General features: G+C 37.0%; 1 protein-coding gene across 1 annotated transcript in view; it reads left to right on the plus strand.

Annotated features, from left to right (window-relative positions):
- Window positions 1-18,055, plus strand: part of MAJIN (membrane anchored junction protein) — a 38,845-nt gene that overhangs the window by 8,787 nt on the left and 12,003 nt on the right. The window contains exons 2-5 of the mRNA XM_089662812.1: window positions 4,201-4,246; window positions 4,376-4,451; window positions 4,818-4,931; window positions 16,022-16,059. Of these exons, the coding sequence (XP_089518938.1) occupies window positions 4,201-4,246; window positions 4,376-4,451; window positions 4,818-4,931; window positions 16,022-16,059 (274 nt within the window). The remainder of the gene's footprint in view (window positions 1-4,200; window positions 4,247-4,375; window positions 4,452-4,817; window positions 4,932-16,021; window positions 16,060-18,055) is intronic.

The raw sequence follows: 18,055 nt of genomic DNA on the forward strand, positions 1-18,055 counted from the left end.
AAAGGACCCCACGGGGTAGAGAATTCTGTCTTTTCTTTTGCAGCTTCCGTTAAAGGAATCTGCCAAAACCCTTTGGTTAAATCTAAGGTGGTTATGTACCGAGCCGTTCCCAATCTGTCAATGAGCTCATCCACCCGAGGCATCGGGTACGCATCAAATTTAGACACACTGTTCAGTTTCCTGAAATCATTACAGAAACGAATTGTTCCATCTCTTTTTGGGACCAACACTATGGGACTCGACCACTCACTGTGAGATTCCTCGATCACTCCCAACTCTAACATGTCCTTTATTTCCTTTGCCACCACTTCCCGCCTGGCCTCGGGTATTCTATAGGGTTATCCTCTCCTTTGTTTTCTCTACACCCAAGTGTCCCCCCATTATATGCCCATGGGCTAAATCCAGTACCATCCGGCGAAAGGGTTTGGGGACCACTAACTGTTCTACCACCTCCTCCCCTTGCTTTACCACTTGATACAGCAAGTTATTTTTAAGAGCCATGTAGGGAAAAGACACCCCTACATCATTTTCAACAGGTTCCCCATCAATTATTTTAATATTTTCACGGGCTCTATTAAGTGTGGAATCTTTCAGCTGTTCCGTACAAAAATCCTCTCCTGACCTCTAGGTCAGGCACCACATTCTGTCCACTCTCATTAGAGCCAGAGATAATCTCTTGTTCCGTATCCTCAATGTCTGGGGTTGGATCCAACTCCTCCTGCTCCCCAGCCATTACAGAGAAAGGGAAAAGATCTACGCCTTCCTCAGACTCCTCCACAGTTTCTACTTCCACTCTGCAGTCAAAAGGGTCAGGAGTGAGTTCAGGTGTTTCCCCAGCAGGGGGAGCTCGGTCCTCCTGACTCCTCTCCTTGTCCCATAACCTCCAGAAATGGGGAAAATCTCTCCCCACTATGGCTTCATAAAGCAGAGAGGGCACCACTCCCACTGAATGTGTCACAGGGCCCCAGGGAGTATCAATCTCTACCATAGCAGTCTGGTAATTACGTGTATCACCATGAATACAAATAACCCCAATAGTGCTAGGGTGTAACCTTGCAGGGTTTACCAAATCACTTTTAACTAAGGTCACAACACTACCCAAGCCTAGCAGAGCAGTTACTGGCTTTTCATCAATTGCAATCACACACATTTGCTTTTCCATGCGTTTCTGACATGCTGCAGTACATACCACCTGTGCAAAAAGAGACATGCATTTTCCTAAATAAGCATTTTCACATTGCATAGGTTCATCATTTAAAGGACAGTTTGCAGCAATATGACCTAACGCATGACACCGATAACATTTTATATGTTCAGTACGTAAACCTCTAAACGGCTTTGGGGACCTTCCTGACCTATTTGGTCAGTCTCTAGGTCCTAAGCCTACAGTCTCATTATCTGACACAATAGTCTTATCATTTTTCCCTGAGCCTTTGACCCATGGAACAGTCCTACCGGATCCTCTGGATAGTTTTCCACCCCTAGTGACACTGGGGTACGGCCCAGGTGAGTGCAAAAAGTCCTCAGCGGCTGCATATCTCTCCACCAGCTCGTTTGCAGATTTAGGGTCTCCATGGCCGACCCACTTCCTCAAAGTGGCAGGGAGCGCACGTAAATATTGGTCAATGACCACACGCTCCACAATCTGAGAGCCTGACAATACCTCTGGCTGGAGCCACTTTTTGGTGAGATGTATCAAATCAAACATCTGGGATCTGGGTGGTTTGTCAGCCCTGTAATGCCACTGATGCACCCGTTGAGCCCGGACTGCAATGGTGACGCCCAGGCGTGCAAGGACCTCAGCCTTCAGTTTCTCATAGTCGTGGGCTTCCCCTGGTTCCAGGTCATAATAGGCTTTTTGGGATTCACCTGTCAGAAATGGTGCAAGCAGTCCTGCCCATTGCTCTTTTTGCCATCCTTCAGCAACCCTTTCAAAAGTTGTGAGATAGGCCTCCACATCATCCGCAAGTGTCAACTTTTGCAAAAAATAGCTGGCCCGCACCATTTTCTGCTCCACTGGCAGCGGATCTGCAGATTCCTTCTTTAATTCCAATAGGTGTTGGGCTATCTGCTTAAGGAGCTCTCGGTCTGGTTGTTGGGCTTCCGACAACCGGCAATTCACTTCCTGTTGTGCTTGTTGAGCCTTCGAAAACTGACGATTCGCCTCCCGTTGTGCTGCATTGGCCTGCAGCAAGGCTCTTATAACTTCCTCCATCTTCCCACTTGCTCAGGAAGTTGCCCGCCAAATCTACCATATGTGGGGTTAGCTCAGGTGGGGGATCACCTTCCCTGGGAAAAGGATAGACCGCACAGCAGGCTTTCTTAAAATCTGACTGGTTGTCAGCTTTATTTTCAGGTTTGCAAAAATGTCAAAACAAACAAAACAGCAAAATAAACCCTTGCCATCCAGGCACTAACTAAACATGAAACTTTCCTCACTCAGAGGTGAAGGGCTTCTCCCTGTCACCCAAAACAAAAACAAACCTTTTCTTGTAGGTATAGTACACACACAGCTCTCTCAGAATACCTCTCTGAGTCCTAGGCCATGAGTGACTCTTTGTTCCAGCCCTGCCTTTTTTATACCACCTGTTGGTGGTCATCAGTGGAGCACAAAATCCGGTCCGGAACCACCTCTGCCATTGTGGCCCCGAAAACCCGGAGTGGACTCCACCTTACACTTCACAGTATGACCTCATGCGAGGTGACACATAGGGGTTTATTTACTAAAGCTGGAGAGTCCAAAATCAGACTCCCTTCTGCATAGAAACCAATCAGCTTCCAGGTTTCATTGCCAAAGCTTCATTGAACAAGCTGAGGTTAGAAGCTGATTGGTTTCTATGCAGAAGGGAGTCTGATTTTGGACTCTCCAGCTTTAGTAAATAAACCCCATATCGTCCATCCATCACCTTGCCGTTCATACTGTCACAATATATATATATATATATATATATATATATATATATATATATGTATGGGAATAGGCATAGGAATTCACATTACATAGAGAATCTTTCCAGAGCTACTTCACCCAAGTTAATGAGGTCTTCTCTCCAGCCTCCACCTCCTCCCTCTTACACATTTGAAAAAAAAATGTTTTATGTAAAAAGTAAAAACCTTTTTTAGGCCTCCTTCAGAAGGATACTGGCATCTGCATGTGCCCCCTGCTGCGTGCAGACAGCCTATGGTGATCTATGCAGACACAGCAGCTGCACGTATACAGCCGCATGTCAGAATTTCTCAGCTGTGCAAGAGCAGGTGCATGGCAATGAATACAGACAATTTGTGTTAAAGGACGCGCACCCACTTTTGCATGGCTGTCAAATTTTGACATGCTGTTGTGTCCATGCAACCGCTACGTCTACATCCACCTTCATAGGCTGTCTCCATGCAGTAGATACAGACATCATACAAAGGCCTCCTTCATGCAGTGTGGGTGCCAGCACACATCTGATCGACGCCTTATTTGTTTATTTATCTTTACTGGCTAAATCCTCGCATAGCCAAGTATGATGTTAAGGGCCTCTCTACATGCACACACATGTTGATGGTATTGCAGCAGAGAGCACCGTGGTGGGCCTGTGCATGTTTGAGATCTCGCAAACTGCCCCCCAGAATGTGTGACATAGACATCCGAAGATGCAATTTACAAGATCTCATGCATGTGCAGACATGGCGGACTGTCGTCTGAAAGAGACTCGCTGCGCATTGGGTCTCCATTAAAGATGATGGCGCTGTAAAAGTGTGGTCAATGAAGAACTTCTGTTTCAAGAAAGACAATGCTGGACTCCATGGTGTAGCAAGTATGTTTTTGGGTATTTTTGGAGACAGGTACACGTTTTGGGCATTTTTACTTTTTCATTTGGGGGTTTGGTAGAGTGAAATTCCTCTTTAAAGTAGACAAAAACTCCTCCTCTCCTGATAGTTCAGAAAATTAGCATAGACGAGAAGCTTTATCCTTACAAATATATATAGAGGAGAGAATGGAGTTTAGGAAACAAATTGAAAGTCATAGACATCTTTGCTCACATACTTATGATGGAAAGGAGATAGCTACAGATACAGGTTTTCAGGATGTCAACACCTGGTCTGCATGTTAATTGCATGTACTTAATTTAGGATTTTCCTCTAAATTTTCTGCCAACCCAAAAGTATATGTCAGCTGTGTTTCTAAAAAAAAATGTTTTTTTTTTAAATTTTTAGTTCTCAGCATATAAAGAGCAAAAGACAGGCTCTCCAAGAATTAGTAGTAAGTATTTTAGTAGTTAAAATGTGATGTAATGTAGTTGTCCAATAAAATGTTATTAAAATCTATAAATAAAATCAATAAAATCTTATCTGTTAATAAACAGCATCTGCTTAAAATCCTATTCCACAGGAGTCCATCAGAGCCATAATTGCCAACCACGATAACTTATATCCATTTTCAACAAGGCGTTTCATGATTTTTCCTTGTATCCTTTGAATACTTTTTTATTATTCCTGCATTGATCTAATGGATGTTATAAAGAACTATACTGAATCCATAAGACTATTTAAATTAGTTCCTGACAATTTTGGCACACAGTCTAATATGCCATCCACAATTCTCACACTAATAAAAATCAGTGGCAATTTAGATAGAAGCCACATAACATACGGTTATGTTTTTGGGGTTTGGAATTTAACACATGGTCAGTACAAGTAAACACCATAGCGATCCTGTCCCTGCTGTTCATTGACACATCTCTGCCACTTAATTGGACTGACCACTTGCATATTAGTGCACAGTCTTCTCTAAACATGTAAGTCTTGTTTAATCTTGACTAGATGTCTCCTAGATAAGAGCAAATGGGAAAGTGCACGTTGTCTGAGGTTTAAATATAAGCATAAGTCCCTCTGTCCATTTCCATATGTCTTCACGGTGTATATAGAGCCTTATTCTATACTTCATGGTAAGTGTGCTTAAATATCACTGGAATAATGTACTTTATACACATTGCTTTACTAATTCTTTGCAATTAGGTGCAATATACAAACACACAGGCCCCAATGTTTTAGCTTCGCCTGTAAATATTAGTTTGAATAACATAAGACTCAGGGTGGGCTTTTTGAAGCCCACCCTCACCTTTCTGTTGGTGCTTTTAAAGTGTTACTAAACCCAGGACCCTGCATTCACTATATCTGGTCTCCTACAGTACATAGAACATGTAAATGCAATTATTTTAGCAATTATAAACTGCTAAATACCTTTTCTCATCAGCAGTATATAGCAGTCTTGTGACTTCTATCTATGTCCGGCCGAGCACTGGTTAAAGTTTGTAGGAGAAAGTTTTCCTTCTCCTCTGACTGCTCTATGAGTTTGATTCACCCCTGACCGTCTGTCTGGATAGTTCTGATTGGCCCTTTGCTTATCACATGCACCCTCCCCAAAAAAACAAACAAAAACTCTTTAGCAATACACATTAAACTGAGCATGTGCAGAGTGAATCCTAGAGCACTGTATTATCTGTACTAGATGGATTGGGGACAGTAGAAGAAGGTGAGGATCAGAGAAGACAGGATCAAACAGTCTTTTTACACAATGCAGAGGATTAACCCCTTAGGTTCCACAGTGAAAATAACGAGCATGCTTTACTGCATATACAGACTCATTTTACTGTTGTGGGTTTAGTAACACTTTAACATTCAATTTGGGATGAATAGTATTCCCCCCCCCCCTCCCAAAAAAAACCACACATACACTAAAAAATGTGATAGTTCAAGCATATTTCATCTTGCACTTTTGAATCTTCTCATCACTATGGAAAATGGCGAATACAGATTCAAAATTCTATCGAAATTCTACTAGTGTATGGCCAGCTTAAGGCAGCCTGTTACACTAATTGACCAATAGGGAGCCAGGCTAACTTAAAACTAAACCAAGCATCAAAGGGCTTGGGAATTTGGGTGCTTATGGGGTCAGCTGCTGGGATGTGCTTATGTTTTATTCTGAAAGCCAGCTTAGAATATTTTAAAGCAAGAGCTGTATTTTAAGGGCTTCAAGAAATCTAACCAGTTTTTTAATGGTGGACAGCAATACAAGTTCTTGTACTTCTTGTATTTCTTTTGTGACTGAGTTCCTTTTAAATGTTTTTAAAATACCAAGCTTGATCTATAGACCACAAGCTAAGACTCTACAGAATGCCTGTGTGTATTAAGTCTTGGATCACAAATATCTACAGGTCATGGAACCAGGGGAAGACTGGGCTGGGGGACATTTGCCCCTACCCTTGGGCGATCTGTTTTGGTCTGGTGCACCTGACTGGTGATGTTCCCAGTCTTCAGAAGCTTGGACCCATATTCAGTGATAGCAGTTGAGCATTTTATAGCTACTTGTTCAAACATTTTGATCACAGCTCTTGTCAAAGGAAAGGTAGTGGGGAATAGGAAATGCACAGTGTAAGATATGAGAAAAGGTGTTAAAGAATAAGGAATGTGCAGCACAGAGACAATGGGGAATATAGAAAGTGCAGGATAGAATAAAGAATGAGGAAATAGGGAATGCACAGTGCAGAATACAGAATGGGGTGGTGGGGAGCAGAGAAAGCAAAACACAGAATATAGATTGAGAAGGTGAGGAAAAGGGAATGTGTAGCACAGAGAAAATAGCACAGAGAAAATAATGAGGCAGTAAGGAATAGGGAAAAAACAGCACAGTACAAAATGAGGCAGTGAAGAATAGGGAGCAGACAGCACAGAGTAAAGAATGAGGTATAGAATATTTTGTGTGCCAGATTTACATACACTCACAGTGCAGTTGCAGAAACAAGCATGTCAGATCACAGCTCTCTTCCAACAACCTCCACCTCCTACTGTGCACACAAGTAATAGAAAACTCTGTCTCCTGGAAAAGTGACACTGCACTTCTTACATCTGGAAAACAAGTGAAGCTGCACAATTAGCAAAAAAGCTGTCCGTTTCTGTCACCACTGTTTGCTTGCTGCCAGGGCTATGCAGTAGAAAAGCTGCATCCAGTTTCAGAAGGTCTGTAAGCACTGCAATGGAGGCTGGGAGAGTAGAGAGTGGTGCACTCTGCATCTGAGGGTCAAATAGAATTTAATTTTTCTTTTATAGACCAGTTTTACACAATTCTTTTGTGCCTTTGTACATTGCACAAATACAATCCCAATTCCAAAAAAGTTGGGGCTCTGTATAAAATCTACATAAAAACAGAATGCAATGTTTTGCAAATCTCATAAACCCATATTTTATTCACAATAGAAAACATATCAAATGTTTAAACTGAGAAAATTTACCATTTTAACAAAAAAAAGTAATAATGAAGTTGATGGTAGCAGCACGTCTCAAAAACATTTTGGATGGGGCAACAAAAAGCTGTCAATGTTAGTGGTGCTAACAAGAAAGAGCTGGAAGAACATTTTGCAGCTAATTAGGTTAGTAACATAATTGGGTATAAAAAGAGTATCTTAGAGAGTCAGAGCATTTCATTAGAAAAGATGGCCAGAAGTTCACCAGTGTATGAAAAGCTCTGCTTAATAACTGTTGAACAGTTTCAGAATAATATTCTTCAATGTAAAATTGCAAAGACTTTTAATATATCATCTACAGTACATAATATCATCAAAACGTTTCAAGAATCAGGAGAAATCTCTGTGCGCAAAAGACAAGGCCAAAATGCAATATTGGATGCCTGTGATCTTCAGGCCCTCAGATAGCACTGCATTAAAAACAGGTTGATTCTGTGAAGGAAAAAAAGAATAAGAGAGGGCGCACTCTCCTCGTGCATTACTGGGATGCAAATAAATTTATTGTGATAAAAACAAATGGATACTCACAAACCAATAGGTCATAAAAACAGAGAGAGCCACAATTGATGGTCCCAAGTAGCGGGAATCCTGTAGTGGAAAGAGCTAATGCGTTTCGGGAATCGTGCTGATTCTGTGAAGGACATCACTGCATGGTCTCAAGAATACTTCCAAAATTCGCTGCTTGTTAACACAGATTGCTGTGTCATCTAAAAATGCAAGCGAAAGCTCTATCATGCAAAAAATAAGCCATATCTGAACATAATCCTGAAAAAACGCCATATTTTCTGGGCCAAAGCTTATTAAAAATGGTCTGTTGCAATGTGGAAAATTCTTCTGTGGTCAGACAAATCAAATATTTTACATTCTTTTTGGCATCCAGGGCAGGTGCATTAGTGTGTATGGAATAGGCAGCTTGCATATCTACAAAGGCACCATTAATGTTGAAATTTATATCCAGGTTGTAGAGCAGCATATGCCCTCATCCAGACAACATATTTTTCGGGAAAGGCCTTGCATATTTCAGAAGGATACTAACCCACATACAGCATGGCTTCATAGTAGACGAGCGAGGGTGCTAAACTTATTAGCCTGCAGCCCAAACCTTTCACCAAATGAAAATATTTGGAGCATCTTGAAATGAAAAATACAACAAAGAAGACCCAGGACTGTTGAGCAGTTGGAATTCTATATCAGGCAAGAATGGTACAACATTCCTCTCCCAAAGATCCAGAAACTGGTCTCCTCAGTTCCCAAACATTTACAGAGTGTTGTTAAAAGGAGACAGGATGCTACACCGTATAAACATGGCCCTCTCCCAACGTTTGTGAGATGTGTTGCTGCCACCACTTTTTTTACTTTTCTTAATAAAATATGGGTTCATGAGATTTGTACATTTTACATAGCATCCCAACTTTTTTTAGAATTGGTGATGTATTTATTTTTTTATTGATTGGGTGTAATTATAGGTAGCTGAATATGTTGTACAACCTATTTACATTGTTAAAGACAGATTTCACCAGAAAAACATACACCACCACAATTAAAATATTAGATGTGTCGCGCTCCACTACTCAAAAGTGTTTACAATACTCTCCCCTTCAAACGTATATAATAGGAACATCTATACTAATTAATAATACATGATCCAAATAAATAAATAAATAATTATTAATCCTTAGTGGTATAATTTAAAATTGAAACACCCCTTGTGCTGTAATTAATTATAATACAATCTTGCTAAATTAATAAAATTGATAATGTGAAAAAACTAAAAAATCTATTCAAATTCCATATGCGTGATATTAAAATTAATCAAATCAGATAAACAAAAAAACCTCCATTCATATTGATATATATGTGCAAAGCATATGTGTGCAAAATCGCAAAATACACATAACAATTTTATGAAAAAATAAAAAAATATTAAAGAGTAATAAACAAGTTAATATAAAAAATAATAAATAATAATAAAAAACTCTATTTAATCTTGCTGTGCAGATGATATAGTATGCTCACCTCACCTGTGCAGCCTAAAATAGTAATTAGAACTGTATACTGATTGTCCTTAACTTGGGTAAAATATAACCGTCCCAATCTGTATATAGAAGTATATGGAAAATATATTGCTGTTGGAGTGGGCTGTAATGTTACTTTCCTTCCACTAGATGGCCTCCCAAATTCTTCTGGGTTATGAGGGCTGGATGGATAGATAGGGATATCTCCCCTCGTCCTGTGGGGGTCTATCTCCTATCCCCTCTTCTTCCCTTTTACTCCTCCAATTTAGGCCATGAAAAAGAAAAAATCCTCACATAGTGCTTTATCCTTTACAAAAGCTTTTAATTTGTCTCCGGCAAAATGCGAACTCACATTCCACAAAGCAATACAGAGCGTTTTTCAATGTGTGCCCTTGCACAATAACAGTACTCGCCGTTCTGCTGAAAGTGGCGTCGTGACGTCAGAGCCCCTCCCCTACGCGTTACGCCACAGGGTCACGTGGCTTCCTCAGGGGGATACAATGAGACGCCATAACGCTACTGCCCTTATATAGGCCGTTCCAGCGCCATTTTCTCGGAGTCCGCACAGAGGCGGCCATCTCAATGGGGCCAGATATTATTGTTTGTGCACATACAATGTGTGCATATATAAAACACATTGCTTTTATTATAATTACATGGTTTATTGAAGAACAACCTTTTACTCTGACTCTATATCACTAGTACTGTGATCGAGCTAGGCACCATCAAATACAGTAATTGGATACACAAAACCTCTACTTTGACATATTAATACTTCTAATGCTTATTATCCCATACTTTACAGTATAAGAATCCTTTAATAAGTTCATTTAAAATATATGAGATAAGATTTAAAAAAGGAACAGAAGTAAAGAAAATATTTTTTAATGTTATAGGGAAAATTGTATAAAAACAAAATAATAAGAAGAAAAATAAAAATAAAAAAATAAAAAAATATATATAACAATAAAAATAAAAATAAATATAAAAATAAAAAATAATAAATAATAAAAATAAAAAATAATAAAAATAAATATAAAATTAGAATAAAAATTAAAATAAAAATAATGAAAATAAAATAAAAATAAAATTAAAATAAAAATGAAAATAAATAAATAAAAATAAAAATAAAAGTTAAAAATAAAAATAAAAAATAAAAGTAAAATTAAAATAAAAATAAAAATAAAATTAGGAAAAATAAATGTAATTTTAATAATTCTTTAAAAATATTAACTTAATCCCCTTACTATCTAGTCGTACAATCTTATAACCATACACAAATCGGTATTGTGCTTATTGCATATCCCTATATGGTTCAAACTCTTATTGTATTAAAATCTATGTTTGAAAAATGTGTTAAATGTTACAAAATCTATTTTTAAAATTTATTTTAATAATTATGGAATGATGATATGGGAAATCACCTACATCAATACACTACCCTTAAGCAGGATTATGCTGCTATCTCAATCTACACATATGTGCATACCCAGACCCACCATATATGCATGTGTCTGAAAACGCACACGAGCGTACACTACACGCAACATGCTGTGTTTATTATTTATTTAAAAAAATGTTTTTTAAATCTTATAAAATGATATACCCTTCACTAATAATTACTGATAAAACAAGATAAGTCAAATTCCTTATTCAGGCCTTTAGGATCTAAACACCTCATTTCATATATCCATTTTGACTCCTTCTTGCTAATCTCTCTGATCATATTATCCCCTCTCCAATGCTTAATGTGCCTCTCTATTCCCCAAAATTGTAAATGGGAAGCATCTGAATTGTGAAATTGACGAAAATGTTGTGATACATGATGATACTTGTAGCCTCTGTTTATGTTATACACATGTTCTTTAATCCTTTCTTTTAGAGCTCTTTTAGTTCTGCCTATATATATGAGGTTACACGGGCATTTTAAAGCATAAATAACTCTTCTCGTTTCACACGAAATAAATTGTTTGATCTTGTATTCTTTATTATTATGGGTGTTAACAAAAGTGTGTCTACGTCTAGGGTTACTCTGAACCCTGCTGCAACTGTAGCAGCGTCCACATGCGTAAAAACCTACACCCTGAAAAAAGCTAGTATTCTTAGAGTGAGGGGGTTCCAAAATATTTTTTACCAATCTGTCTCTCAGATTTGGTGCTTTCTTATATATATATTTGGGTTTATCAGGTATTATATCTTTTAAATGTTTGTCTAACTTCAGAACTTTCCAATGTTTGGAGATTATTTTTTGTACCGCTTTATATTGTTTATTGTAGTGCAAAACTACTGGTACCTCGATGTTTTTTGTAATTTTTTTAGGTTTATCAATCAACATCATGTCTCTATCCATATGGCCTACTATGTTTCTTTCATTCTCAATTTTATCCGGTGCATATCCTTTATCTATGAATCTTTGTTTTAATACTTCACTTTGTGCTCTATAATCAGTTTCTTTAGTACAATTTCTTTTAAGCCTTATGAATTGACCCTTGGGCATATTATTGATCCAAGGACGATAATGACAGCTTGTGGTTGGTATGTATGCATTACGGTCTGTCTGTTTAAAGGAATTTTTTGTATATATCATATCACCTTCTTTTACCATCAGTATGTCTAGAAAATTTACAGCCTCTTCACTTATATTCCAGCTCAAAGTTATATTGTTTTCATTCCTATTTAGGTTCTCATAGAAATCCTCTAAATCTTCCTTGTTACCATCCCATATAAGGATAATATCATCAATGTACATCAATTTGCATACTGATGGTATTACCCATTATATTTGCAGTACCAAAAATACACAAAGATAGTAAAAATCCCCCAGGACGACCAATGGTATAGATTCAATGACATCTAGATTAGGTGAATACATTGATATCCATTTACAGCCATTAGTTGAAAAAACTACAGCACACCTTAAGGACACAAGATATATTATTCAGTTGACTCAAAATATGAAGGCAAATAAAAACACATTATTGAGCACAGCAGACGTTTCATCCCTATACACCAACATAAACCATGAAGATGCAATAGAGGCAGCTAAATGGGCGCTAAAAGATGATCCTGCAACTTCCAATAAGCATAAAAGATTCATTATCAAATGCTTAAAGTTTTGTCTATATCACAATTTATTTTGGTATAGTGGTGAATATTTTCTGCAAATAAGAGGAGTTGCTATGGGCGCTAAGTTCATCCCTAGCATTGCCAATTTTTACATGTCAAAATGGGAGGAGGAATATATCTACAGAAATCAGAAAAAAGAAATACAAATATATAGTAGGTACATTGATGATATTATCCTTATATGGGATGGTAACAAGGAAGATTTAGAGGATTTCTATGAGAACCTAAATAGGAATGAAAACAATATAACTTTGAGCTGGAATATAAGTGAAGAGGCTGTAAATTTTCTAGACATACTGATGGTAAAAGAAGGTGATATGATATATACAAAAAATTCCTTTAAACAGACAGACCGTAATGCATACATACCAACCACAAGCTGTCATTATCGTCCTTGGATCAATAATATGCCCAAGGGTCAATTCATAAGGCTTAAAAGAAATTGTACTAAAGAAACTGATTATAGAGCACAAAGTGAAGTATTAAAACAAAGATTCATAGATAAAGGATATGCACCGGATAAAATTGAGAATGAAAGAAACATAGTAGGCCATATGGATAGAGACATGATGTTGATTGATAAACCTAAAAAAATTACAAAAAACATTGAGGTACCAGTAGTTTTGCACTACAATAAACAATATAAAGCGGTACAAAAAATAATCTCCAAACATTGGAAAGTTCTGAAGTTAGACAAACATTTAAAAGATATAATACCTGATAAACCCAAATATATATATAAGAAAGCACCAAATCTGAGAGACAGATTGGTAAAAAATATTTTGGAACCCCCTCACTCTAAGAATACTAGCTTTTTTCAGGGTGTAGGTTTTTACGCATGTGGACGCTGCTACAGTTGCAGCAGGGTTCAGAGTAACCCTAGACGTAGACACACTTTTGTTAACACCCATAATAATAAAGAATACAAGATCAAACAATTTATTTCGTGTGAAACGAGAAGAGTTATTTATGCTTTAAAATGCCCGTGTAACCTCATATATATAGGCAGAACTAAAAGAGCTCTAAAAGAAAGGATTAAAGAACATGTGTATAACATAAACAGAGGCTACAAGTATCATCATGTATCACAACATTTTCGTCAATTTCACAATTCAGATGCTTCCCATTTACAATTTTGGGGAATAGAGAGGCACATTAAGCATTGGAGAGGGGATAATATGATCAGAGAGATTAGCAAGAAGGAGTCAAAATGGATATATGAAATGAGGTGTTTAGATCCTAAAGGCCTGAATAAGGAATTTGACTTATCTTGTTTTATCAGTAATTATTAGTGAAGGGTATATCATTTTATAAGATTTAAAAAACATTTTTTTAAATAAATAATAAACACAGCATGTTGCGTGTAGTGTACGCTCGTGTGCGTTTTCAGACACATGCATATATGGTGGGTCTGGGTATGCACATATGTGTAGATTGAGATAGCAGCATAATCCTGCTTAAGGGTAGTGTATTGATGTAGGTGATTTCCCATATCATCATTCCATAATTATTAAAATAAATTTTAAAAATAGATTTTGTAACATTTAACAACATTTTTCAAACATAGATTTTAATACAATAAGAGTTTGAACCATATAGGGATATGCAATAAGCACAATACCGATTTGTGTATGGTTATAAGATTGTACGACTAGATAGTAAGGGGATTAAGTTAATATTTTTAAAGAATTATTAAAATTATATTTATTTTTCCTAATTTTATTTTTATTTTTATTTTAATTTTACTTTTATTTTTTATTTTTATTTTTAACTTTTATTTTTGTTTTTATTTATTTATTTTCATTTTTATTTTAATTTTATTTTTATTTTATTTTCATTATTTTTATTTTTATTCTAATTTTATATTTATTTTTATTATTTTTTATTTTTATTATTTATTATTTTTTATTTTTATATTTATTTTTATTTTTATTGTTATATATATTTTTTTATTTTTTTATTTTTATTTTTCTTCTTATTATTTTGTTTTTATACAATTTTCCCTATAACATTAAAAAATATTTTCTTTACTTCTGTTCCTTTTTTAAATCTTATCTCATATATTTTAAATGAACTTATTAAAGGATTCTTATACTGTAAAGTATGGGATAATAAGCATTAGAAGTATTAATATGTCAAAGTAGAGGTTTTGTGTATCCAATTACTGTATTTGATGGTGCCTAGCTCGATCACAGTACTAGTGATATAGAGTCAGAGTAAAAGGTTGTTCTTCAATAAACCATGTAATTATAATAAAAGCAATGTGTTTTATATATGCACACATTGTATGTGCACAAACAATAATATCTGGCCCCATTGAGATGGCCGCCTCTGTGCGGACTCCGAGAAAATGGCGCTGGAACGGCCTATATAAGGGCAGTAGCGTTATGGCGTCTCATTGTATCCCCCTGAGGAAGCCACGTGACCCTGTGGCGTAACGCGTAGGGGAGGGGCTCTGACGTCACGACGCCACTTTCAGCAGAACGGCGAGTACTGTTATTGTGCAAGGGCACACATTGAAAAACGCTCTGTATTGCTTTGTGGAATGTGAGTTCGCATTTTGCCGGAGACAAATTAAAAGCTTTTGTAAAGGATAAAGCACTATGTGAGGATTTTTTCTTTTTCATGGCCTAAATTGGAGGAGTAAAAGGGAAGAAGAGGAGATAGGAGATAGGAGATAGACCCCCACAGGACGAGGGGAGATATCCCTATCTATCCATCCAGCCCTCATAACCCAGAAGAATTTGGAAGGCCATCTAGTGGAAGGAAAGTAACATTACAGCCCACTCCAACAGCAATATATTTTCCATATACTTCTATATACAGATTGGGACGGTTATATTTTACCCAAGTTAAGGACAATCAGTATACAGTTCTAATTACTATTTTAGGCTGCACAGGTGAGGTGAGCATACTATATCATCTGCACAGCAAGATTAAATAGAGTTTTTTATTATTATTTATTATTTTTTATATTAACTTGTTTATTACTCTTTAATATTTTTTTATTTTTTCATAAAATTGTTATGTGTATTTTGCAATTTTGCACACATATGCTTTGCACATATATATCAATATGAATGGAGGTTTTTTGTTTATCTGATTTGATTAATTTTAATATCACGCATATGGAATTTGAATAGATTTTTTAGTTTTTTCACATTATCAATTTTTTTAATTTAGCAAGATTGTATTATAATTAATTACAGCACAAGGGGTGTTTCAATTTTAAATTATACCACTAAGGATTAATAATTATTTATTTATTTATTTGGATCATGTATTATTAATTAGTATAGATGTTCATATTATATACGTTTGAAGGGGAGAGTATTGTAAACACTTTTGAGTAGTGGAGCGCGACACATCTAATATTTTATTTGTCTATTTTCACACAGCACCATGAGTATGTGTTTTTGTGTTGATGCACCATCACATTTCTAGGAGTTAGTTATTTATAAGTATTGTTTATACCTCTATGGTAGCTCACAAGTACACACCATTATAAAATCTATACACCACCACAATGTTATCATTAATGCAATGTGCAGTAAATTGCCAAAATATTTTTCTACATTTTATTTGTTTTTGTAGAACATTGTCCTGAACAGATTAAAGAACAAAGATGTGAAGTAAGTTCACATGTAAAATATTAATGCAGTATTAAATAAACACAGTACAACAATTTCCCAGTGTTTGTTCTCAGCAAAGACCTTACTTTAAAAAAACTTATTAGAAATTGATTGGAGCAGTTTTATTTAGCCTGCTGGATTTAGTGTGAGCATACACTGGAGGTCTTCCACTGCCAATTTGCTGCGGTGGGCTTCTGGTGTGTCCCTGCGCCTTTAAGGAGCAATGGGCAACCTCCAGGCATACCTGCCATCAATGTTTCTAGTGCTATATACAGTAGGTTCACAGAGAGGCCTTGATGAAACAGTGTTGCTTCCACATATATTTGCAAATGTGCAACATAAACTTTTGATGTTAATGTAAATTGTTAAATAGTGCATTTTTTTTTTCTTCATGATCAGAGTGTGATGGAAAACCTTCGTATTGTGTTGGTTCTATACAAAGTCCTATCGTGCACCTCACTTTAAAACTTTAACCTTACCTTTAAGACCAAGAAAATAGTGATCAAAGAATGCTGATAGTTCAGTTTTTGGTCTTCAGTGAGCAGAGAGACAGTGACTGTCAGTCGCTGGCTTTCTGCTCTGCCCCTCCAGCGCTCAGTGGAGCGCTGGGCTGTGGAGGGGGCTGGGGCAGCTGGCTCAAGCTCTCGGTAGTACGCTGAGAGGCTGAGCCAGCTGCCAGTCAGGCATCTGAGTGGATTCCAACATTAAAGTTGGGATCCTTCCATAGTCTGGACCAGCTGAGTGACGTCATCTGACAGAGCTGTGTATTTTAATACATAGTTAAAATACACACCCCTGTTAACTGCCTGTGTAAAAGATTAGTTCATCTTTCTTGCACATTTCCTACAACCCCCACCCCCCCATGCATTCCAGCATCCCAGCTTATTTCACACTACTGCTCAGCTTTTTTAAAAAGATACTCCTTTTCCATCTCCTTTGACCATGCGCCACCTGTCTGCAAAGACTCCCAGGTAGCTGAGCCCACTTCATTCAGCCTAAACAGCAGGACAGGCTGGAGATTAGAAGTGTGTCCCCAGTGGGCACACATGTGCATTGCTTTTTCTTTCCCTCTAGCAGCAGAGGGAGAAAGAGCACAATGCACATGTGCAGAGTTTGAGAAAGGCAGGCGCACTTCTAACCTCCAGTCCATCCTGCTGCTTAGGTAGAATGGATCTGGGTTGTTACCTGAAGGTTTTTGGAGACAGGCCGCACACAGCCTACAGAAATGGAGTGAAAAGGGGGCACCTTTTAAAAATGTTGAGCAGTAGTATGTAATGAGATGGGAATGCTGAAATGCATGGGGGGTTTTGTTTGAAATGTGCAGGAATACGCATACATTTTAAAGTATATGTGAATTCAGTAAAAAGTAACTAATTCTTGATATTATACTCTTAATAAGGCTAAATAGCCATATGTTTCTTAATGTAAAGTGCTGGTAAGGTGTGAGTCTCTGTACAGCACTGCTTGCTGTTTACATCTGGTGCCTGGTACTGTGTATGTCTGTTAACTTTATCATGGGTCTGAATCCATGAATAGCGTTGGCAGGAAAGCATAGAAAGAAGGTTAGAAGAAAGAAAAGTGGTAGGATTTTCAGGCATTTTCACTTCATTGGGTTGAATAATATAGAAAAAGTACAAGTAAAGACGCACTCTGGAATTGATATAGGGACTGTTTATAAGGTTTACAAACACTTAAAAATTGTAAATATTTTTAGTCAGTTTTATAATCCTGGCACTGGTATGACACTGTTAACGACTTCACTTTTAAGTACTGCAGTTAAGCAATGTAGCCTGTCACCAACCTCTCCCACCTGCAGAATGGACAGTGAAAGAACATCTTTACCCCAGTGAGGTTACGACACTCCTCTGTCTGCTTATTTCTCTATTTCTCCTGCGAAAAAAGCTAATACACACACACACATATTTATGTATACAACATATACGGAATATATATATACAGTATATATATATATATTGCCAACAGTATTGAGACACCC

This window comes from Staurois parvus, unplaced genomic scaffold (genome assembly GCF_062004578.1).
Source record: "Staurois parvus isolate SC_StPar_1 unplaced genomic scaffold, SC_StPar_1.0 ptg001556l, whole genome shotgun sequence".
In the NCBI taxonomy this organism is placed as follows: Eukaryota; Metazoa; Chordata; class Amphibia; order Anura; family Ranidae; genus Staurois; species Staurois parvus.